General features: G+C 39.3%; 1 protein-coding gene across 1 annotated transcript in view; it reads left to right on the top strand.

Moving 5' to 3' along the window:
* The first annotated feature begins 2,790 nt into the window (after positions 1 to 2,790).
* Positions 2,791 to 17,881, top strand: part of AHRR (aryl hydrocarbon receptor repressor) — a 63,419-nt gene continuing 48,328 nt past the window's right edge. Inside the window, exons 1-2 of the mRNA XM_066205734.1 lie at positions 2,791 to 2,852; positions 9,757 to 9,938. Of these exons, the coding sequence (XP_066061831.1) occupies positions 2,791 to 2,852; positions 9,757 to 9,938 (244 nt within the window). The remainder of the gene's footprint in view (positions 2,853 to 9,756; positions 9,939 to 17,881) is intronic.

The following is a 17,881-nucleotide window of genomic DNA, read 5'->3' on the forward strand; positions in this document are numbered from 1 at the left end:
GGGGGGAGAAGACCCTTCACGACTGCAACTGCAGTCAGAGAGGAGTGAGAATATGTGAGAGCAGCAGCCCTGCAGACACCAGGGTCAGAAGAAGGAGTGGGAGGAGGTGCTCCAGACACCAGAGCAGACTCCCCTGCAGTCCATGGTGCAGCCCATGATGAGGCAGCTGTGTCCCCGCAGCCCATGAGGAACCCACTCCAGAACAGGTGGATGCCTGAAGGAGGCTGTGAGCCCATGGGAAGCCTGTGCTGGGGCAGGGTTCTGGCAGGACCTGTGGACCCATGGAGAGAGGAGCCCACACTGGGGCAGGTTTGCTGTCAGGACTTGTGATTCCAAGGAGAACCCATGCTGGAGCAGCCTGTTCCTGAAGGACTGGGCCCTGCGGAAGGGACCCGTGCTGGGGCAGTTTGTGAAGAACTGCAGTCCGTGGGAAAGACTCGTGTTGGAGAAGTTCATGGGAGAGTGTGGGGAGTCCTCCCCCTGAGGGGGAAGGAGTGGCAGAGACTGAATGTGATGAAATGACCACAGCCTCCATTCCCCATCTCCTTGTGCTGCTGCAGGGGGAGGAGGTGGAGAAAATGCAGTGAAGTTGAGCCTTGGAAGAAGGGAGGGGTGTGGGGAAGGTATTTTTGAGGTTTGGGTTTATTTCTCATTACCCTGCTCTGATCTGATTGGTAAAAAATTAAACTAATTTCCCTGAGTTCAGTCTGTTTTGTCCATGAGAGTAGGTGGTGGGTGATCTCTCCCTTTCCTTATGAGGCCTTTTATTATATTTTCTCTCCTTGTCCTGCTGAGGGGAGGAGAGGTAGGGTGGGTTTGGTGGGCACTTGGCATCCAGACAGTGTCAATCCACCACAAATACAAAGAAAACACCAGCTAATGTAAGGTCTCTGAAGAAACTGCAGTACATTTGGCATCTCCACACCATTTTAGCTTCCAACTGAAGAAGGAAACCTGTGAGGGTAGATGTAATCTTAAAAACTGGCAGACTGTTTTAAAAAAAAAAGAACTTGCAGATTAAACCAATTTAACAAGGTCTTTGAAGGCAGCACGAAGGCTTTATCTAAGCAAAGGCTGTGGCATAATCTTAACCTGCAGCAGTATTTATTGCACTGTATCATATCCCTCATCAACTTTGGACAGGCAGTTCACCCATGTGAAATCACAGGAAATCGTTCCAGTAATAGTGAAAAATATGGTTCTGTTTCTGGAAGAACTTAATGCCTGACACTGCACCAACTGGAGAATGACTGGTGTTTCCACCACAACATGCATTTGAGAGAAGGCAACTAGACTGATCTCTATATTATGTATCATTTCAGAATGAATTCTCAGACAGAAAGAACAAATAACAGCTGTAGTTAGTTGGAGTAAAAATGGAATGTAGATTTCAATGATCTTGACAAAGTAACCTGATAGCTGTCTGTTAACACAATAACTGATTTTCCAGATGAGAGAAACACAGTAGACCTAAGGTATCTCAATTTAGCAAAGGATGCTGTATTTGCCTGTATGAAATACATTTTAGATTTTGCTTAATAAACTGGGGTCAATTCTGTTCCTCTAAAATGATAGGAAGAAAAATCAGTTTGTAACATGAGAGGGAAATAAAAGAGTTTGGGTTGTCCCAGAATAGAAAAATGAAGGCTGACTGAAGATATGACTGATATTTAAAAATATGCCAATGAGTAAACACAATGGAGGAGGAAGAGCTATTTAAACTAAAAGACAATGTTGGCAGAAGAACAAATGGGCATAAAATGACCATGAACGAATTTAAGCTGGAAGGCGAAAGGTTTCTAGTTATCAGAAAGGTGTCTTTCAATGAAAAATAAAGCCCTTCTAAACAGTTTTTAAATTAAACTCAGTAAGTTAATGATTTGCTTTACATGACACATGTTCACCAGCATGGGATTTGTTTCAGTGACATAGAAGTTCCCTTTAATTTTATCTTTTACACAAAGCAGCAATTACTCTTGAGATATACTAACCTCTCTGGCGGCATGCACCCACTTTTGAACAGCACTCAGCATGACTAAAATATTCTTTCAGACAGAAAATCAAGAGACTTTGATATTCAGCTAATCTCCAGAAGATTTAAACAGACTGAATGCAAAGACTTTTTCCCATCCTGCAATCTCTAAGTCTAACATACCCAAATAAATCAATAAGACCAAGTTTTGTGTGAAAATTGGCACCTCAGTTAGCACTGCATTGGGTCCTAGTGGTAACCACAAAACTGTGTGTCACATCTTGAGCTGCCGACAGCTATATTTCCAGCCTTTAAAAAGGAGGATGTGAGGATCTGGAGAAATGCTGATTAGAATAATTGCAACCTACTAGTCACAATGTCAGTAATGGAGATACTATTTCTGTGTATTTTAAAAGCTGTGAAATCCTCCCTGCAGATGACGGGTAGTATTATTCATTCTTATTTGTTTAGCTGAATTTAGAAATGAACCTGGAAGGGAAAAAAAATTTGGATACCCAGTAAACAGGATGTATTTTATACCCATTTTATATCACGCATAGTATACTTAATTGGAAAAAATGAAAATTGAACATAAACATCAATATTCTAATAATATTAGGGTAGGAAATTGAAGTAAGCCGTAAGCTTCTATCTTAACTAATGCCACCATGCTTTTTAGTGTTGCTGAATGTCACACTCAAGGAACAAACATTTTCCTTGGTGGAACTTTCTCAGTGCTGGCATTTTGAACAGCAGTCTAAAACACAGAAACCTCTGAACTAAGAAACCTATTCCTTTTGTCTTTCAGTGTCAAAGCCATGATTCCTCCGGGGGAATGCCTGTATGCTGGGAGGAAAAGGAGGAAACCCATTCAAAAACAGTTAAGTATCATATTCATCAGGAGACATCTCCCCGCAAACATATGGACTAGAAATGAGGTAGAAGAAGGGTTCCCTTCCTCCTATTGTCCACTGACACAGGAGAGACCTAATCTTCTTCTCTGTAATGAGAGTTGGTTGGGAGGCTGGCTTTTCATGGGTATGATGTCTCCAGAAAGGATGTCAAGCCTGGATCAAATGATCCTTACCCATCACTAGGTATCCCAGGAGGAGGCCAGTGGTGGTTGTGCTGCATACCATGGTGCTGCCATGGAAAGCGGAGAGTGGAGAAGGACAGTGCCCTTTCGTAGGCAGAACACATTGGTGGACTAAATGTCAGCTGGGCAGTGGGTTGGAGGGGTGGCTGCCACCTTCATGCTTCCGTGTTTCCTGCTGCCTGTTCAAGGAGCTTTTTGAGAAGCCATGTGTTGAGTGGCACCAGAGCACTGGCATTGCACTCCCCGCTTCCCCTTTCCTGGGCTTAGCCTTGTGTGGGGCATTGCTGAGCCCAACATGTGCAAGCCAGGAAAGTGGGTCAGTTCAGCCAACTGAAAGAGCAGACTGGTGACTCACTTTTTGTATATAGAACACATAATTTTCAGGCTTCTATTTACTACGAGATCACTTTCATTAGGAGAAAAATGGGAGAGAGGAATTGTGTATGTGAATGCAAAGCAGGAAAAGAAGAAATGCAATCGAAATTTGTTACTACAAGATGCTTGAAATGGGAAGGGGGAAAAAAAGGTTGCTATCACTCAAATGTAAATTATTTCCAGATGCCATAAACTGATCTGTGAAATAAAGCTTTTTAATGTAATCATCCCAAATTTTCTGTGTTACACTTGATTATATGCTTATGAAACACACATTTTTACTCTGTTAGAATTATGAACTGGCACTGGTGGCCTTCACACACAATTTAAGAATGAGAAGGTAACTAAAATAGATTTCCCTATTCAGTTGTTCAGAACTTCTAAAAATAACCCACTTGGCTTAAAATTGTACATATTGGTCTGAACACAAAGGGGAGTTTCTCTGAACATTTTAATGACATCTGTTTATATTGTTTGGATTTTGGGCAGTATTTGCTCATGAATCACTTGTTCCCACTTGAAAAATTGTTTCTTTTAGTATAAAATGTTTCATATTTCAATATACAAAGATAATGGCATAAGCAAATAATTGTTCCTGCAAAAATCCTAAGTGTTGAATTCAAAATATATGTAAGATTTCTGCACTACTTTTTCAGTATGGATGGGGATATTTGATTTTATAACAATTACAAGAGGGATGGAACATTTCCAGTACATTAAATTACCTCTATGCAGAACTGTTTATGGATCATTACTTTTGTGAAAAAGGAAGGAGACTTGCAGTTGCTTTGAGAAACATTAAGCTTATGTTTGGAGTTCACATGCTAGCTAGAACTCCTCTCAAAGATGGCTTCTAGATAAATGCAATGGCTAAAAAACTACCTGCTAGCAAATCACGGAAATTACCTCATCAGCCTTTTTTGGAGTTCTGGCTTTAATATGCTCAGTGCTCAGAAACAAATTCTCATTTACTTTACACAACCAAGTTTTCATCTTGGGAACCATTGCAGGTAATGCTGCCCTGAAAATAGCTTTTCTATGATGCTGCAGTGCAGGTACCTGAGCATGAACTTATCGAGCCAGGACATGAACAATTTTGAGTAAGAAACATGGGTTAAAACAAAGGGAACTGTTCAGATTGTTAGAATACTGAACTCCCATACTGGAGACAGCACTCCATTTTCTGTGGTTTGTTACTTACCACTTGCTGAGGATGATTTCTAAGTTCCTAGCAACACTGGTCTCTTCCTCAAACCTTATCTGTTTGTGGGCTTGGTCTTGGTAAGCCTTTCCTGTGCGTTTTCCTTCACTTGGGGACTTTCCTCTAAAGAGGCTCTGAATGCCCCAGACTGACGGGCTGACACAGCTCCTTTCCCAGTCAGTGCCTTTTAGTCCTACTGGTTTTACTGACATTTCAGGACTCCAAGGTTACTGTTATGCTACCTTGAATAATTTATCTTGAATTTACATGGGCAGACAAAGGTTATCAACTGAGCAGCATATTTAACCATTATTTTAATCCATGTCATACCATCTTTGTTACAGCTTTTTTCTCCTTTTTGACAGCTCAGCACTTTCTCCTCCACAGCCTTGTTGTACTTTCCCCACTATAATTCTGCCAGTGAATCAAGGTAGATACTGGCACCCCTTCTGGGAGGATTTGTTCAGTTGTAAAACCTGATTTTTCACAGGAAATAAAGTTGATTTGTATTCTTTGGCCAGTCTTCTCTTTTTAATGTAAGTAGTCTGTAGAATTTACCTTTCTTTTAACAAAAGTATAAGTGAGCTCAGGTGCCTTAGTGTGAGCAGGATACTTGGATTTCAATAGGGATTCAGGGATTAGTGCTTTCAAAGGTCGAAATTTAAAGGACAGAGGTGCAGCTTTCCCCTCTGCAGAACAACTGGGACATTTATATCTTCCCATACTCAGTGCATTCCAAGTGCCAGCTCTCCGACTCTACATAATCTTTCCATGATCAGACTGTCAACCAGGTGATGATCCTGCTGCTGGCTTTTAAGCCAGGATATCACAGAATGATACTGTTCATTATGTTCATGAATGATTTTCAGGCACAGAAATTTTATTATGAGGTGGCTTTACAGAACAGCAATGAAAATGTATAAAAAAGGTCCATGGGAAAATACAGAAACCCACAAGACAGTGGAAGAATGTGTGGAAAATTTTACTGGGAGGAGCTAATATGTTTCAGTCTTGCTTTCTACACAGAACTAGCAGTAGCTATCTTCATTTGGTTGCCATTCTTCAGATAACATATAAGGTTCAGGTCCTACTTTAATACATGCAAGAAAATTAAAAAACCATATCTGTTTTCCTTTTGTGCCCAAAAACTTCCAAACAAGTCCCATTAAATGTGATCTACACTGAAGAATTTTGGCGTTTATGGACACAGTTCAAACACCTGGAGCTCAGACAGATTGAAAATTTTCCATCAGATATGCTCTTCAGGCAGGCAGCTGGCATTTTGACTAAAGGAAACATTTTCTACCAAGTGTTTATTTCCTGTGGAAATCTAACATTTTACTGGTAATTCAAGCATCTGGAAATTAAAGAGATCTTGTCTTTAACCTCAACCTAAAATCACTGTGTTGAAATAAATACTTAAAAGTGCTAAGGCAGTGCTTCAGGACAGTTACCATTTGAGAATTTCAGCCACTTCTTCATCTCAAACCCTGGCATCTTGTAAAAACCTCTCCCTCTACAAAACATTTCTTGTAATGTTTTACAGCTCTTTAAAGGCTACTACACCTGCCCTAGCTCTGAGTGTATCTATAACTGCTCAAGACTGACCAATTCAGCCAGAACCGTGCCATTTCCAGGGTAAACAGAGACCTTGGGAGGGGCAGCTCTCTCCTGCTTCCTAGTTCTCAGTTTAAGGCCCTTTGTGGCATAGCTCTTCCTCTTGCCTGGTACCTCAATATCCCAGCTCTCATCTGCTCTGCTGGTGTTCTGTCTTCTTGACCATTAGTTCTGCTTTCACCTTTCCTTGCTGTGAAGACACAGAAGAGACATAGAAGGTGGCAAAGGGCTGCCTTTCCATCAAGCAGCTTTCTCTTATTCTGTCCTTTTGGTTCATAGGAGATGGTGGACATCCACACACACACGGCTGCCACTGGACCTCAGTTCTTCCAGGATTTCTATACAATGTCCAAGTGATTATATATACAATATATATAAAATATATACAACATATACAACATATACAATACTCAGTGACTGAGGGTGCTGGTCAGTACTCTCATAACGATTATCTGTTGTTACTTTTCTCTCAGCCTATCTTTTGCATCTCATGGTCTCTCTTCCCTTTCCCTTCTTACTGAAAGCTTGCTGTCATGGTAAATGATTAGACCTGGCTTAACTCAGGTCTTCTGCTGGTTTAACAATTTGGCACATTTATAAAACTCATTCAGAGCAAAGTTTCCATTAACAGGGTAGGGCTCTGCAGAGGGTAGGGAACAGCAGACAGAGCTGTAGCTGCAGGAAATTCCTCTGCGAGCTCACCAAACTGGTTTACACTAGTGGTGGTCTGTGTGTCATGGGCACACTGAATCACTAATGCAGAAATGGCTCAATGCCTTGTGTACCACTGGAAGAGAAAATGTTCTCCACACCAGCTCCCACACAGCTCCCACCACATGGGACTGCCAATGTGGGTCCTGCACAGGTACAAGTTCTTGTTACTGCCAGGCAGTTTAACAAGTTGAAGAAAGAAAAGCCAGATTTATTGCTTTAATTACACGTGCTCCTTTACTGGAGCAGTGTTGTATGGAAAGCAGAGTAAATGAGGGATCAAGTGACTCCTACGTCTCTGTTTACAGTTTGACAGTCCTGAGTTTAACACAAACACAACAAGCACCATGTACTTTCAGCTCAAAATAAAGGCTAGAATTTTCATTTGCCTCAAAGCAGCCCACTGAAGATTTTCTCTGCCTGTGCCTTTCTGTTTACGGCTAGTCAACTGATCCTTTCCATGGAACTCACATTGTTTAAAATCACATCCACTTGGCACCTTACTACCATTTACATCAAACCCCTGTTTGTTTAGATTCACTCCCTTACTGAATCATTTCCTTGAGTTTTCAGGAAGACTTTGTCCTGAACTTTCTCCCATAATCTTTCTACACCATTCCCTGCCATCTCCAGAAAACTATTCCTTGCACTCAGTATAAAGGTGGACCACCTAATTGCTTCAAACCATTCCTCTCTGGCTTAGAGCAGTCACTATTTTATGTGGTAAATAGGCTTGAACAACTTCTATTTCTATTTCATATTATTCTTGACAATTTTTACCTCTTGAACTCATCAATTAAATTTTCCTTATTGGAATTAATTTCTTCTGTCCTACATTGCTTCCTTCCTTCAGCTGGTTTGTCAGATATAAAGACTGGTAAGCAAAAGCTTATGTTCTTTAGCTTCTGCTCAGCTATAGGCTGTGTTCCCATAAAATTACTGCTTTCCATAGATCAGCCATCCTTTTGGTGCCATAGGATGGCTGAGCCTCAAGGTTTACTGGAAAAACAGTTAGCTCAGAAAAATTAAAAAACACTATAAACACTATTCCTTCTTTGTTGATTGCATTCTTTGTTCTCGTATTTTCTCTCTCTAATATACGAAAGTCGTTCATTTACCCCAGTCAGAAAAATCTTCTCCACGTCTTTGGAAGCAACTCATTGTGTTATTGAAGAACCACATATTAGTATTGGTAATTTTGAATGAAATAGCAGAAATGACTTATTTTCAGTGAAACCTTCCTCAAATTTTTTTCTGTCGATTGTGTTCACTGATTCTGTTCTCTTGAAGTGAGATTCTTGAAAGCAACAATGATTTTTTAATACCTGATTTGCTTTAAGAGGTTTTCAGTTAGCAGCAGTCACACGTACAAAACTGCTGTTCAAAAAACTGATTTTTTTACTTTTCTATTCTTTTACTAATTCCTAAGCCAAATTTGTTTTAGAATGACTGCAATGACAAATTAATACTGTTGTAATTTAACACCTTAACCATCTTGTGAATGCTAATGCTCAAAATTAAAATTATGATTGAAAAATGTAATAAATGTGTGTAGCATTTAAAATGCAAATGAAAAGGCAGTAATAAAGTGTGACAAATAATTAGTTTTTACTGTCATTGTCCACTGGAATGTCAGCTAGCTACTTAAGATTATGATCCTTGGATTCAGTGAAGTGAAAGCAGAAACTGTTAAAACAACCATAGTTTTCTTACTTGGCATTTCCCATTCTTGAGTATCCAAGTAGCTTATGGCTCAAGTGTCCCATAGCTCATACCTGGATAATGCACTTGACTACTGCTGGGTCCAGCAATAGCTGGCTACTGAAAGGAACCACCTTCTCAACCTCCCACTCTTCTTGCTTAATAGAAAAGTCTGTGCTTCAGCATTGATCACCACTCACCATCATGCTGGAAATAAGGTGCCCATTTCTGTGTGTAAAGGCACCAGCTTTTCCTTTACTCCCTCATGAGAACATCTTGCACGTTCTCTGGGAATATCTGTGGACATTCTGAAATTGAGGTTCCTCACCTGTGATTTATTTCATCCTAATGAATTTTCACTACAGGTTTTCTAGGTTCCCTAGTACTGTCCATTACATAAGAGGAGCAGAAAGAGGGAATGGACTTGCTTGGCCTAGAAAGCTGAGTAACTTTAATCTTTATGCTTTGTGAGGAATATAAATCTCCTTAAGCAGCCAAATTCTTATCTTTGTTAATACTGGTGTAGGAAGGTAAAAGTGAGAATGTGCACAAGATTTTTGAGCTTGGGGAAAGAAGCTCTCGTCACCATGTCTTCCATACTTTTTAAACTCAAGTCTACAGACAGGTTCTTTTCCTAATTATCTCCTGACCCACAGGTTAACTTTGGGTCATTAAATGGAGGGAACTAAGATGTTTTGAATGAATACAGAGGGTATTGAATGGGTTCATGCATTAGTCACGGTAACTTTCCCCTGCTGTTCTGCCCCTCATTTGTACAATAAAGATGAGAAATTGCTTTTCTTGTTATTGACTAGAACATGAAGATAGTGCCCACTTCCCTAAGGTGAGAGGTCCTGAGTAAGAGACCAGTTCTTCACTTTTTGCCTGATATGAAAAGAGAAGACAAAGCCTGTGTCTTTGCACCAAGGCAAATGCAGAATGGTAAATCTCTTTTTGTCAGGACAGAGACTTTAAAGATTTTCATAGAAGCTAAGGAAAGTATTCCTGTTATCGTTTAATTGCATACAGCATCTCAGTCTCTGGAAGTAAAACAGGTAATCGAAAATGTGTTCTCCACCACAGAAGGCCTGCAGTTGGGAATGAAAAATCAAACCCTTCGAAGAGGCACAGAGACCGTCTGAATGCCGAATTGGACCACCTGGCCAGCCTCCTTCCTTTTCCACCTGACATCGTATCCAAGCTGGACAAACTTTCTGTCTTGCGCCTTAGTGTCAGCTATCTCCGAGTCAAAAGTTTCTTTCAAGGTAAGTTTCTTTAAGATCACAGCATCCCCTTGAAAAGCATCCTTCTAATTTATTACTGCTTTATACTAATCCTGAGTAAAAGCAATAAATTCTATTATATTTATAAAGGTAGGGAAAAAAAATCTATTGATAAATTAATTTTGTCCATGGGATGTTGCATTGGAAATTTCTTTCATTTCCTCTTATGTAGTTTGTGTGGTTTTCACCAAATAGTGGGTTAACATCCATCTTTCATCAGCAGGCTTTAGAAAATGGGAAAACACAACTGTAAAATCACTAAACTGGGAAAGAAGCTTGGGGCAAATGGGAAAAATACCTGTTAATAATTTGAATTCTCTATTTGAAGCTGCTATTATGAAAGTTCAAAATGGCTGTTTAAGTATGATGTGAAAGTTAACCAACTACTGTATTACCTATATTTGCTGTACGCCAGGAGGAAATGAGTTCACTTGAAAAGCCAAAATGATCGCTGTCTTTCAGAATAAGAGAGATTCAAAGTTTAAAGGCTACATTCAAAGTACTAGGCTACACTTCATTTGAATAGTTGTCTGGCACACTACAAAGTGAAAGCCAAATGTGCATTTTCAGATGCACGTAAAAAGAATTCTTCCAAATTTGATGATATTCTGAGTTTCTTTAGTTGCTGAGGAGTTCACAAGAGCAAAATCCAGATTAGTGATTTAATCTTGGAAATCCTCTCTAGAGCTCTTGTCAAAGAAAAAGGAAAAAACCTCCTGTACCCGAAGGCGTATAGTTGACCAAAACTTACAGGTGGGCTGCAGAGATAAACAGAAGTATTTTATGGACATTATTTTTCCTTTATTACTCTTCATTATTTCTTCCTGTTACTACTCCTTATGATGGGCAGTGCGTACATATATATTTTTTTTTCTTTTTTTTTTTTTTTCCTTTAACCAAAGAATAACATCCTTTGGTTGCTTTCTTGCTTTTAAAATGCATTTTAGTATAAAAGAAGTCCAGCTTGAAGAGACTTTGGCAGACTGCAGGGCATTTTACGAGGCTGACATGAGATTACAAAGGGTGATATCACTGATAGGAGGAGCCTCCTCTGTCAGCTGTGGCAGGTGGTTGTCCAGCCTCCAGCATCCTGTAGTTGACAGAGGGCCTCTCTTTCCCTCTAAAGACATACCTGAATGCTATGGCCTCTTCCTCCAAGCCTGACTTGCATTTCTCTTGCATTCACAAGCAATAATATCTCTTCAGCTGCCTTTACTACTCTTCTGCCAGAGTTTCTAAGATCCATTGTCTTCTTTTTTTAAAGGGATGAGATGAAAGGAAAACAAGTAAAGCCAGGCTGCATTATGTTGAAATGTTCCGTGTTCCATGTTTTGAGAGATTTCATTTAATTTAACCTCCAAATTACCTAATTGAACACATAGCTTGTGTTCCCCTCATTCTTATTTTCAAATGTTTACATCATGAAACTAAGGTTACAGAAAGCATTGTTTATAGTAAAGGAAGGAAACTACATGCCGTTTTAAGACAAGAGAGCAAGCTGGAGCTTCAGAAGGGTGAAGTGGAGGAGAGGTGAGCTGTGGAACCTGAGCTGCGTGAGGAATGGTTGCAAATATTTGGGTAAGGGCAGAATCTACCACATTCCTCATGAACATCACGATCTACTTATGTGTAATTATGAAGAAAAAAGGCAGAATCTGTTTGTTTGGGGTATTTTTTAAGAAAAAACTTTGGTAGCAAGTCACCTAAAAAACCAAACAAACATATTCATCCCAGCATTTCAATCTTTGTTGTGATGAAAGAGGATAGAAGAGCAGAAATGGATTGTTTGTGGCTTTTTAAATCAAAGGATGGCACTAAATTGGGAGCTTATAAACATTCTGAGGACAGAGAACAGATCAGTGGCACACAGAGATGTTAGAAAATTGGATAAAAAATGTATCTGGAAAAATGGCTTAGTAAATCTGTACTAATTCACTCAGGGAAAATTAGTACAAAGAAACTGATGTTCAATAGAAAAGACAAACCTAGAAAAGAGAACATAAAAACAATAATGAAAGAGGGACAGTGGTCAGCAAGTTGTTCCATGCCTGTAATACGATATGTTGACATAAAGAAGAAAGCAAAGTGTGGATTTTGGTCTGTTTGCCCAGAGGCAGCATGTCACTACACAGAAAGATTATACTCCCTCTCTGCATGAGACCAGTATGACTCCATCTGGAATAGAGCTTTCTGTTGTGGGCCTCTCCTGGTCACAAGGGCATTAGTACACATTAAAGGGTTTGGAATAAAACAGAGGCAAGCAGTGACTAAAAAGTTGCATGGGCAAAAAAAATCAACAAACAAACAACCCCCCAAAAAATAAAGTTGGCTCAAATGTGTAAAATTTTATATTCTCTGGCTGTTTGGCTTCATTGGAGGAAAAGATGAGAAGGGAAGGAAATGCTCAGGATATTTTAGAGTGACACAATGGAGGAACCAAGGAATGATGATGCCCAAGCTGAGATTTGGCTTGCATATCAACCAAAACGTATCTGTAATGAGTTTCGTTCAGCTATCTGATATTCCTGAAGTGGATGCAGTGGAGATTCAGTACATTCAGTTTTGTAGTGTGCTACAGACAGTACTGTGCATCTTTTTTTTTTTTTAAAAAAAAAAAAGTTCTCTGAGTTTTGAGGAAGTTAAGCTTAAATTTCAGGTTTTTAAAAGATGCTTTTAAGAATATTGCTTGCCATTTAAAAACATAAATGAGTAGTGCTAGTTGACATGTAAGTTCATATGTGACATTGTGTATTCAACCCGTAACAGGCTAGCAATTCCCATGCCAATTACAGTGGCACACCTTGAACAGTGCCAGAGGTTTCTGGGCACACTCATTTACTCACCACTAGGTGTCCTTTTAGTAGCTACTCTGCCATAGTCAGTGTGCAGCACAAACGTGTTTATGAAGATCAATAACCAACTGGAGGGAGTAACCTCACCTTATTGACTTCAAGTGTGAAAATGGTTTTGCAGAGAATTAGGTATTAGTGCATAGAGAACATCCATCAGTCATTTATCCCCATTTTAGTTACCATTAGGGGTTAGCACCTTGAAGCATATGGCCAGTTCATCTTACTTGAGTTGTTGAAGCAAAGGCCTGGTTCCTGTCCAAAATTTAGACCTGACAGATATTCCTAGGATTCAGTTTAAGTCATTGTGGTGAATTTCCTCCCTCGTTCTTAGAAATGTTTTCCTTTTGCTTCTGAACAATTCTTCTGTCTACTTGTTTGAGATTCTTCATGTCTCTGTTATCAGTTGGCAGAGGCTCTATTAATAGTGCCGCTCCCCCCAGGCTATAGGCATTTAGTCATTTTGCATTTTCCTGATAAGCACTGCAAAACGGCTTGCGGCAATAACCTTTCAATCTCACCAGATCTCGTGTATGAAGCAGCTGGGTCTGAACCAGGATTAGTTGATGACTGAGAGACATCAACTGCTACAGGAAACTGTGACTGTCATTTGGCCCTAACTAAGATTTGCTTTGTGTGGGGCTCCTGTGAGCATGGAGTAGCACTTAGTGTCTGTGACCACTTGAGTTTGCTGGGCCTCTGTCTTGGGCATGTTCCATCTTGGTTAATTGTAGTCTGTCTTCCTTTGCCACTCTTGACAATACAGCCTTTAATACTTCCTATTTCTCAGTTTTTCCACTGGTGGGGAAAGGGTGGTCTTGCCCCACTTCAAAACTAACCCCACTTTGTTGGTTGTTTAACTTGTTCCCTTCTAGTACAGGTAATGATTTAGTAAATAAATGTCAGAACTGTTAGCAGCTCAGGTCCTTTCCGAGAGAGGGCTAACTTGTGTTTCCCAGTCCTTGTAAGAAAACCAGCTACAACAATTTAGATAGACCAACACAGTTACAACTAGGGCTATATAGCTCCTCATCTTTCAGTTGTTAGTATAACTAACCTTGTATCAACAGGCAACTCAAACTTTTCCTTTAACATCTCACTCATTAATGTTAGACCCTTTAGCCATAATCATTCTTGATAAAAGATAGCTGATGTTGAGTATAGTCTTAGACAGGAAATGTAGAGACCTCAATATGGATGAATTTTTTTATTCTAAATCCTTTACTACATAATTTATATAAAGCATAATTTAATTCAATTGCTTGTTATTTTGCCCATCTGGACATTTTTTTGCACACTCACATATACATACGCAAAAACAGAGACATGCATGCATGCACAAAAGCGGTGTCTTCCCAACAGAAATCTCCCTCACATATTATTTTGAATCTCTGTGTTTATTGCAGATTTCAGCGCCTTCTCTGTGTTTACTTACTTCTATACTTCGTTTGATTTTGAAAGCTAAAAATCTGATAGATTTATGGATGACTAAATATGGACTGTTGAGAGTCACATATGAACTCTCTGAATAAATATCTTAAAAGTTTCTGTAGGTTTCATATTTAAACTGCAATCCAGCTCTTTGCAAAATTAGTGACAGTCAAGCATGGAGACATGTTGTTTGACCTGCCTTAGTCCAAAGTTATATATGGATTGTAAACTGAATTACAGTATAGTTTGAGAAATTTGTCTGCAAATGTTAGTTCATCTGTTTCCACGTATAATTAAAAATTTTAGGAAACAAGCCTGTAGTGAACCTTCCTGAGAAAAGAATTAGCTATGCCTTAACCTGAAGGTCATTGTCTAATATTTTTGCAAATCTGCAACATGGCTGATTTAACACCTTCCTTTGCAATCCCTAAAATCCAAGCTGGTAGTCTCCTGCTTCAGTTTAAGCTCCCCTTCTGCAGAAAAAAAAAAAAAAATTGTCTCTGTTTTTTGTGGCACCTCAGCTTTTACAGCCATGAAGGTGATCCTAGCAGACAGAAGCAAAAAGAGGCAATAAGCACTAAACATTTTTGTTTTCATTGTCTGTAGCTCCCCCTCTGCTGAGCAGCAGAAAACCATTTTCCCAACTTTGTATGGTTAAAGAGCTTCCCACATGATTTTTATAACCTTTCCATCCTTGCTACATTTGATATTATACATTGGCTTTTCTGTTTCTCTTCTTATACATTTGTCTTTCATTTTATTCATTTTTAGTAGAGATTTTCTGTGAGATTCCAGTCGCTGAAGAACTCAAGATTTTGTTAAGGCAGTCTTTTCTTACATTTCCCATTCTTCACTGCCACTGAGGCAATTTACACTTATCTCCTGTATATTGATTTGTTGAAAAAACATCCAGCTTCTTTTTTCCCTAGGTATGTGTCCTCTAAGATTTTTCCAGGTGAACTGAAGTGTCCCTCCTGTTGGTCCTCTGTCTTCCAATGTCGTGGCTTGGATGGCTGCGGCTGCAAGAACCAATGATTCCGGGATTTTCTGGTCACTTTCACCAACCTGCCCTATGTCCTTCTAACCCATTTCTTCCCTTCATATAAACCTCTCATATACATATATGTATGTATGTATGTATGTATGTATGTATGTATGTATAACTTTTTAAAGGTTTTTTAGGTTTTTTATTTTTTTTCCTCTTTTCTGACAGGGTAGCACACACTGTGTGGTTTCTTTCTTCTGATTCAGCATTTATATTAGTGGGTCATTTCCTTTTACTCGTCTAAGTGTTTGGTGTGAACCAATTCCCATCAATGTTTACGTTTAACGGAAATTGAATTTATCTCCTTTAAGAAGAATGCAATACAGAATTCCTCCCAGCTGGCCTGATTTTCAGCATTCTCAATTACTTGCAGTGTTTTCCAGCTTTGTCTTCCTCCTCCAGTGTGCAAAGGCTGTTACTCTCCTAGGTCAGAAGCATACAGCTGTGATTGAGATTCCTCAGGTTCATTCATTAGACCATTTAGACTATTATTTATTGTGATATTTGAATATTAATGCTGCAGCCCCCACTGCAGACCTGTTTCTGGTGTGACATACATGATACTCCAGTGACAGAGAAAATTAAGGTCTTAAAACCTGAGGATGGGTAAGGCAGCACAGAGTGATCTTGCTTTTAGTGCATAATCTGCAGTGTATTGCTGATCAACAGTGCTGTAGGAGTGCTGCTTACCTGAACCAAAGCTCCTGGTCTGAGGATCCAAGGTTTCTCTGCAGTGCATGTACTGTGGTTCTCAGTCATCCCTTTCTACTCTACAATCTCTTCCTAATAATTCTGTTTTCCCAGAGTTTTCTTTTCAAACTCTCAGTAATTATTCTTTTCCTGGATTGACAAATTCTGCTTCTTTGGAATAAATATGTTTTTTAGATTTTACTTTAAATAAGCATGGAAAACTTTTCCACAACAAGATCTAACTGATTCGGAAACTGAGTTCATGTGGTTGAGCTTACTATTACAGTTATGGCCTATACTGGATCCATATCCGTGGGAAAAATTAATCTTTCATTTGTTAGCTAGTTTCAGTAGCCTGAAGCTTTCCCTCAAGTTTTAAACCATAGTCTTAGTGAATCACAGATCCACAGGTGGTTGAAGATGGAAGGAACCTCTGGAGGTCACCTGATCCAAGCCCCTTGCTCAAGCAGGGTCACTGAGAACCAGTTTCCCAGGACCATGTCCAGATGGCTTTTGAGTATCTTTAAGGATGGGGAGTCCACAGTGTCCTTGGGCAACCTCAGCCAATGCTTGGTCACCCTTACAGTGAAAATACGTTTCCTGATGTTCAGAGAGAACCTCCTGTGTTTCACTTTGTACTCATTCACTCTGATCCTGTCACTGGACACTTCTGAAAAGAATGTTGCTCTTCTTTCCAGCCTTCCTTTAGGTATTTATACACTCTGATGAGATCCACCCTGAGCTTTCTCTTCTCCAGGCTGAACAGTTCCAGCTCTCTCACTCTCTCAGCCTTTCCTCATAGGAGAAGTGCTCTTGTCTCTTCATCATTTTTGTGTCCTTTCATTGGACTCTCTCCAGGTCCTTTATAATGGATATATTTAGAACAGCTATAGGAAAAAAAAAACCAAAAAAACCTGAAATACCAATAAGTATTATAAGAAAGATTTATAAGAACAGGATAAAATGCCTGAATGAACAACAACAACAAGGAGAAAATTATACTTCCTTGATTCCATCTCCTCATTCCTACCAATCTTTTCTTCATATGACTTATATACAGATTTCCATTATATAAATAATTAGAGGCTTTCAGATTATCCCCAAACTTTTTTTAATGAAACCTGTACTTTGAGACACAAATCAAGGATTCAAGCTGTGTTCCTCTGATTAGTTAGGGTTGAAGCTTATACCTGGAGTCAAGAATTGCCCAATGTACGTGAGGTTTTTAACAATTAGAAGTTTGGTTTTTAAAGACATATGAGTTAGAGCATTCCCAGTCCTGTCCTATGAAACTGGATGTCTGAATGGTTTCTTTCTTGAAGAGAAATGAGGACTTTCCTTTTTGAACACATACAAAATGTCTTTAGCATATGTATTGCTGTAGTCCACAGTTGTATCTAATTAGATTGTAAGCATTTAAGTTGTTTGGGTTTCTTAGGACAGCATATTCAATGGCTTGTACCTTGAGAAGAAATATTCATGGTCAGAGTGGGTAGCAGGTAAGGTTATTCCTGTGGCTGTATTGAATTGGCATATTCAAATTGCACCAATATTTGGAGTGTTTTGACCAAAAATGGGCTGTTCATGAAAGAAACGTTTTCCACTCTCTACTGCTCTTTATTTTTGCCATATTTTTAGCAATACAGTAAATGAAAAAAGGAGATACCTTTCTGCTGCATGAGTGGTATATAAGTAAATTGTTGAAGGAAGACCTACTGTCTGCAAATCATGGTCTAATCAAGGGCTAAAATACTACAACAGTGAAATTTTAGTACAAGTGTCAAGACTTTAAGCAGGATAGCTGCATTCATTCATCCCTGAAATCTGGCAGGACTCCTTTCTAGAGAAGCCACTGCAAATTGGATCTTCTCCACATCACCCATTTTCAAACATTAGTTTGGATTATTTTG

This window comes from Chamaea fasciata, unplaced genomic scaffold (genome assembly GCF_029207755.1).
Source record: "Chamaea fasciata isolate MVZ Bird 193981 ecotype frontalis unplaced genomic scaffold, bChaFas1.0.hap1 SCAF_1, whole genome shotgun sequence".
Classification (NCBI taxonomy): Eukaryota; Metazoa; Chordata; class Aves; order Passeriformes; family Sylviidae; genus Chamaea; species Chamaea fasciata.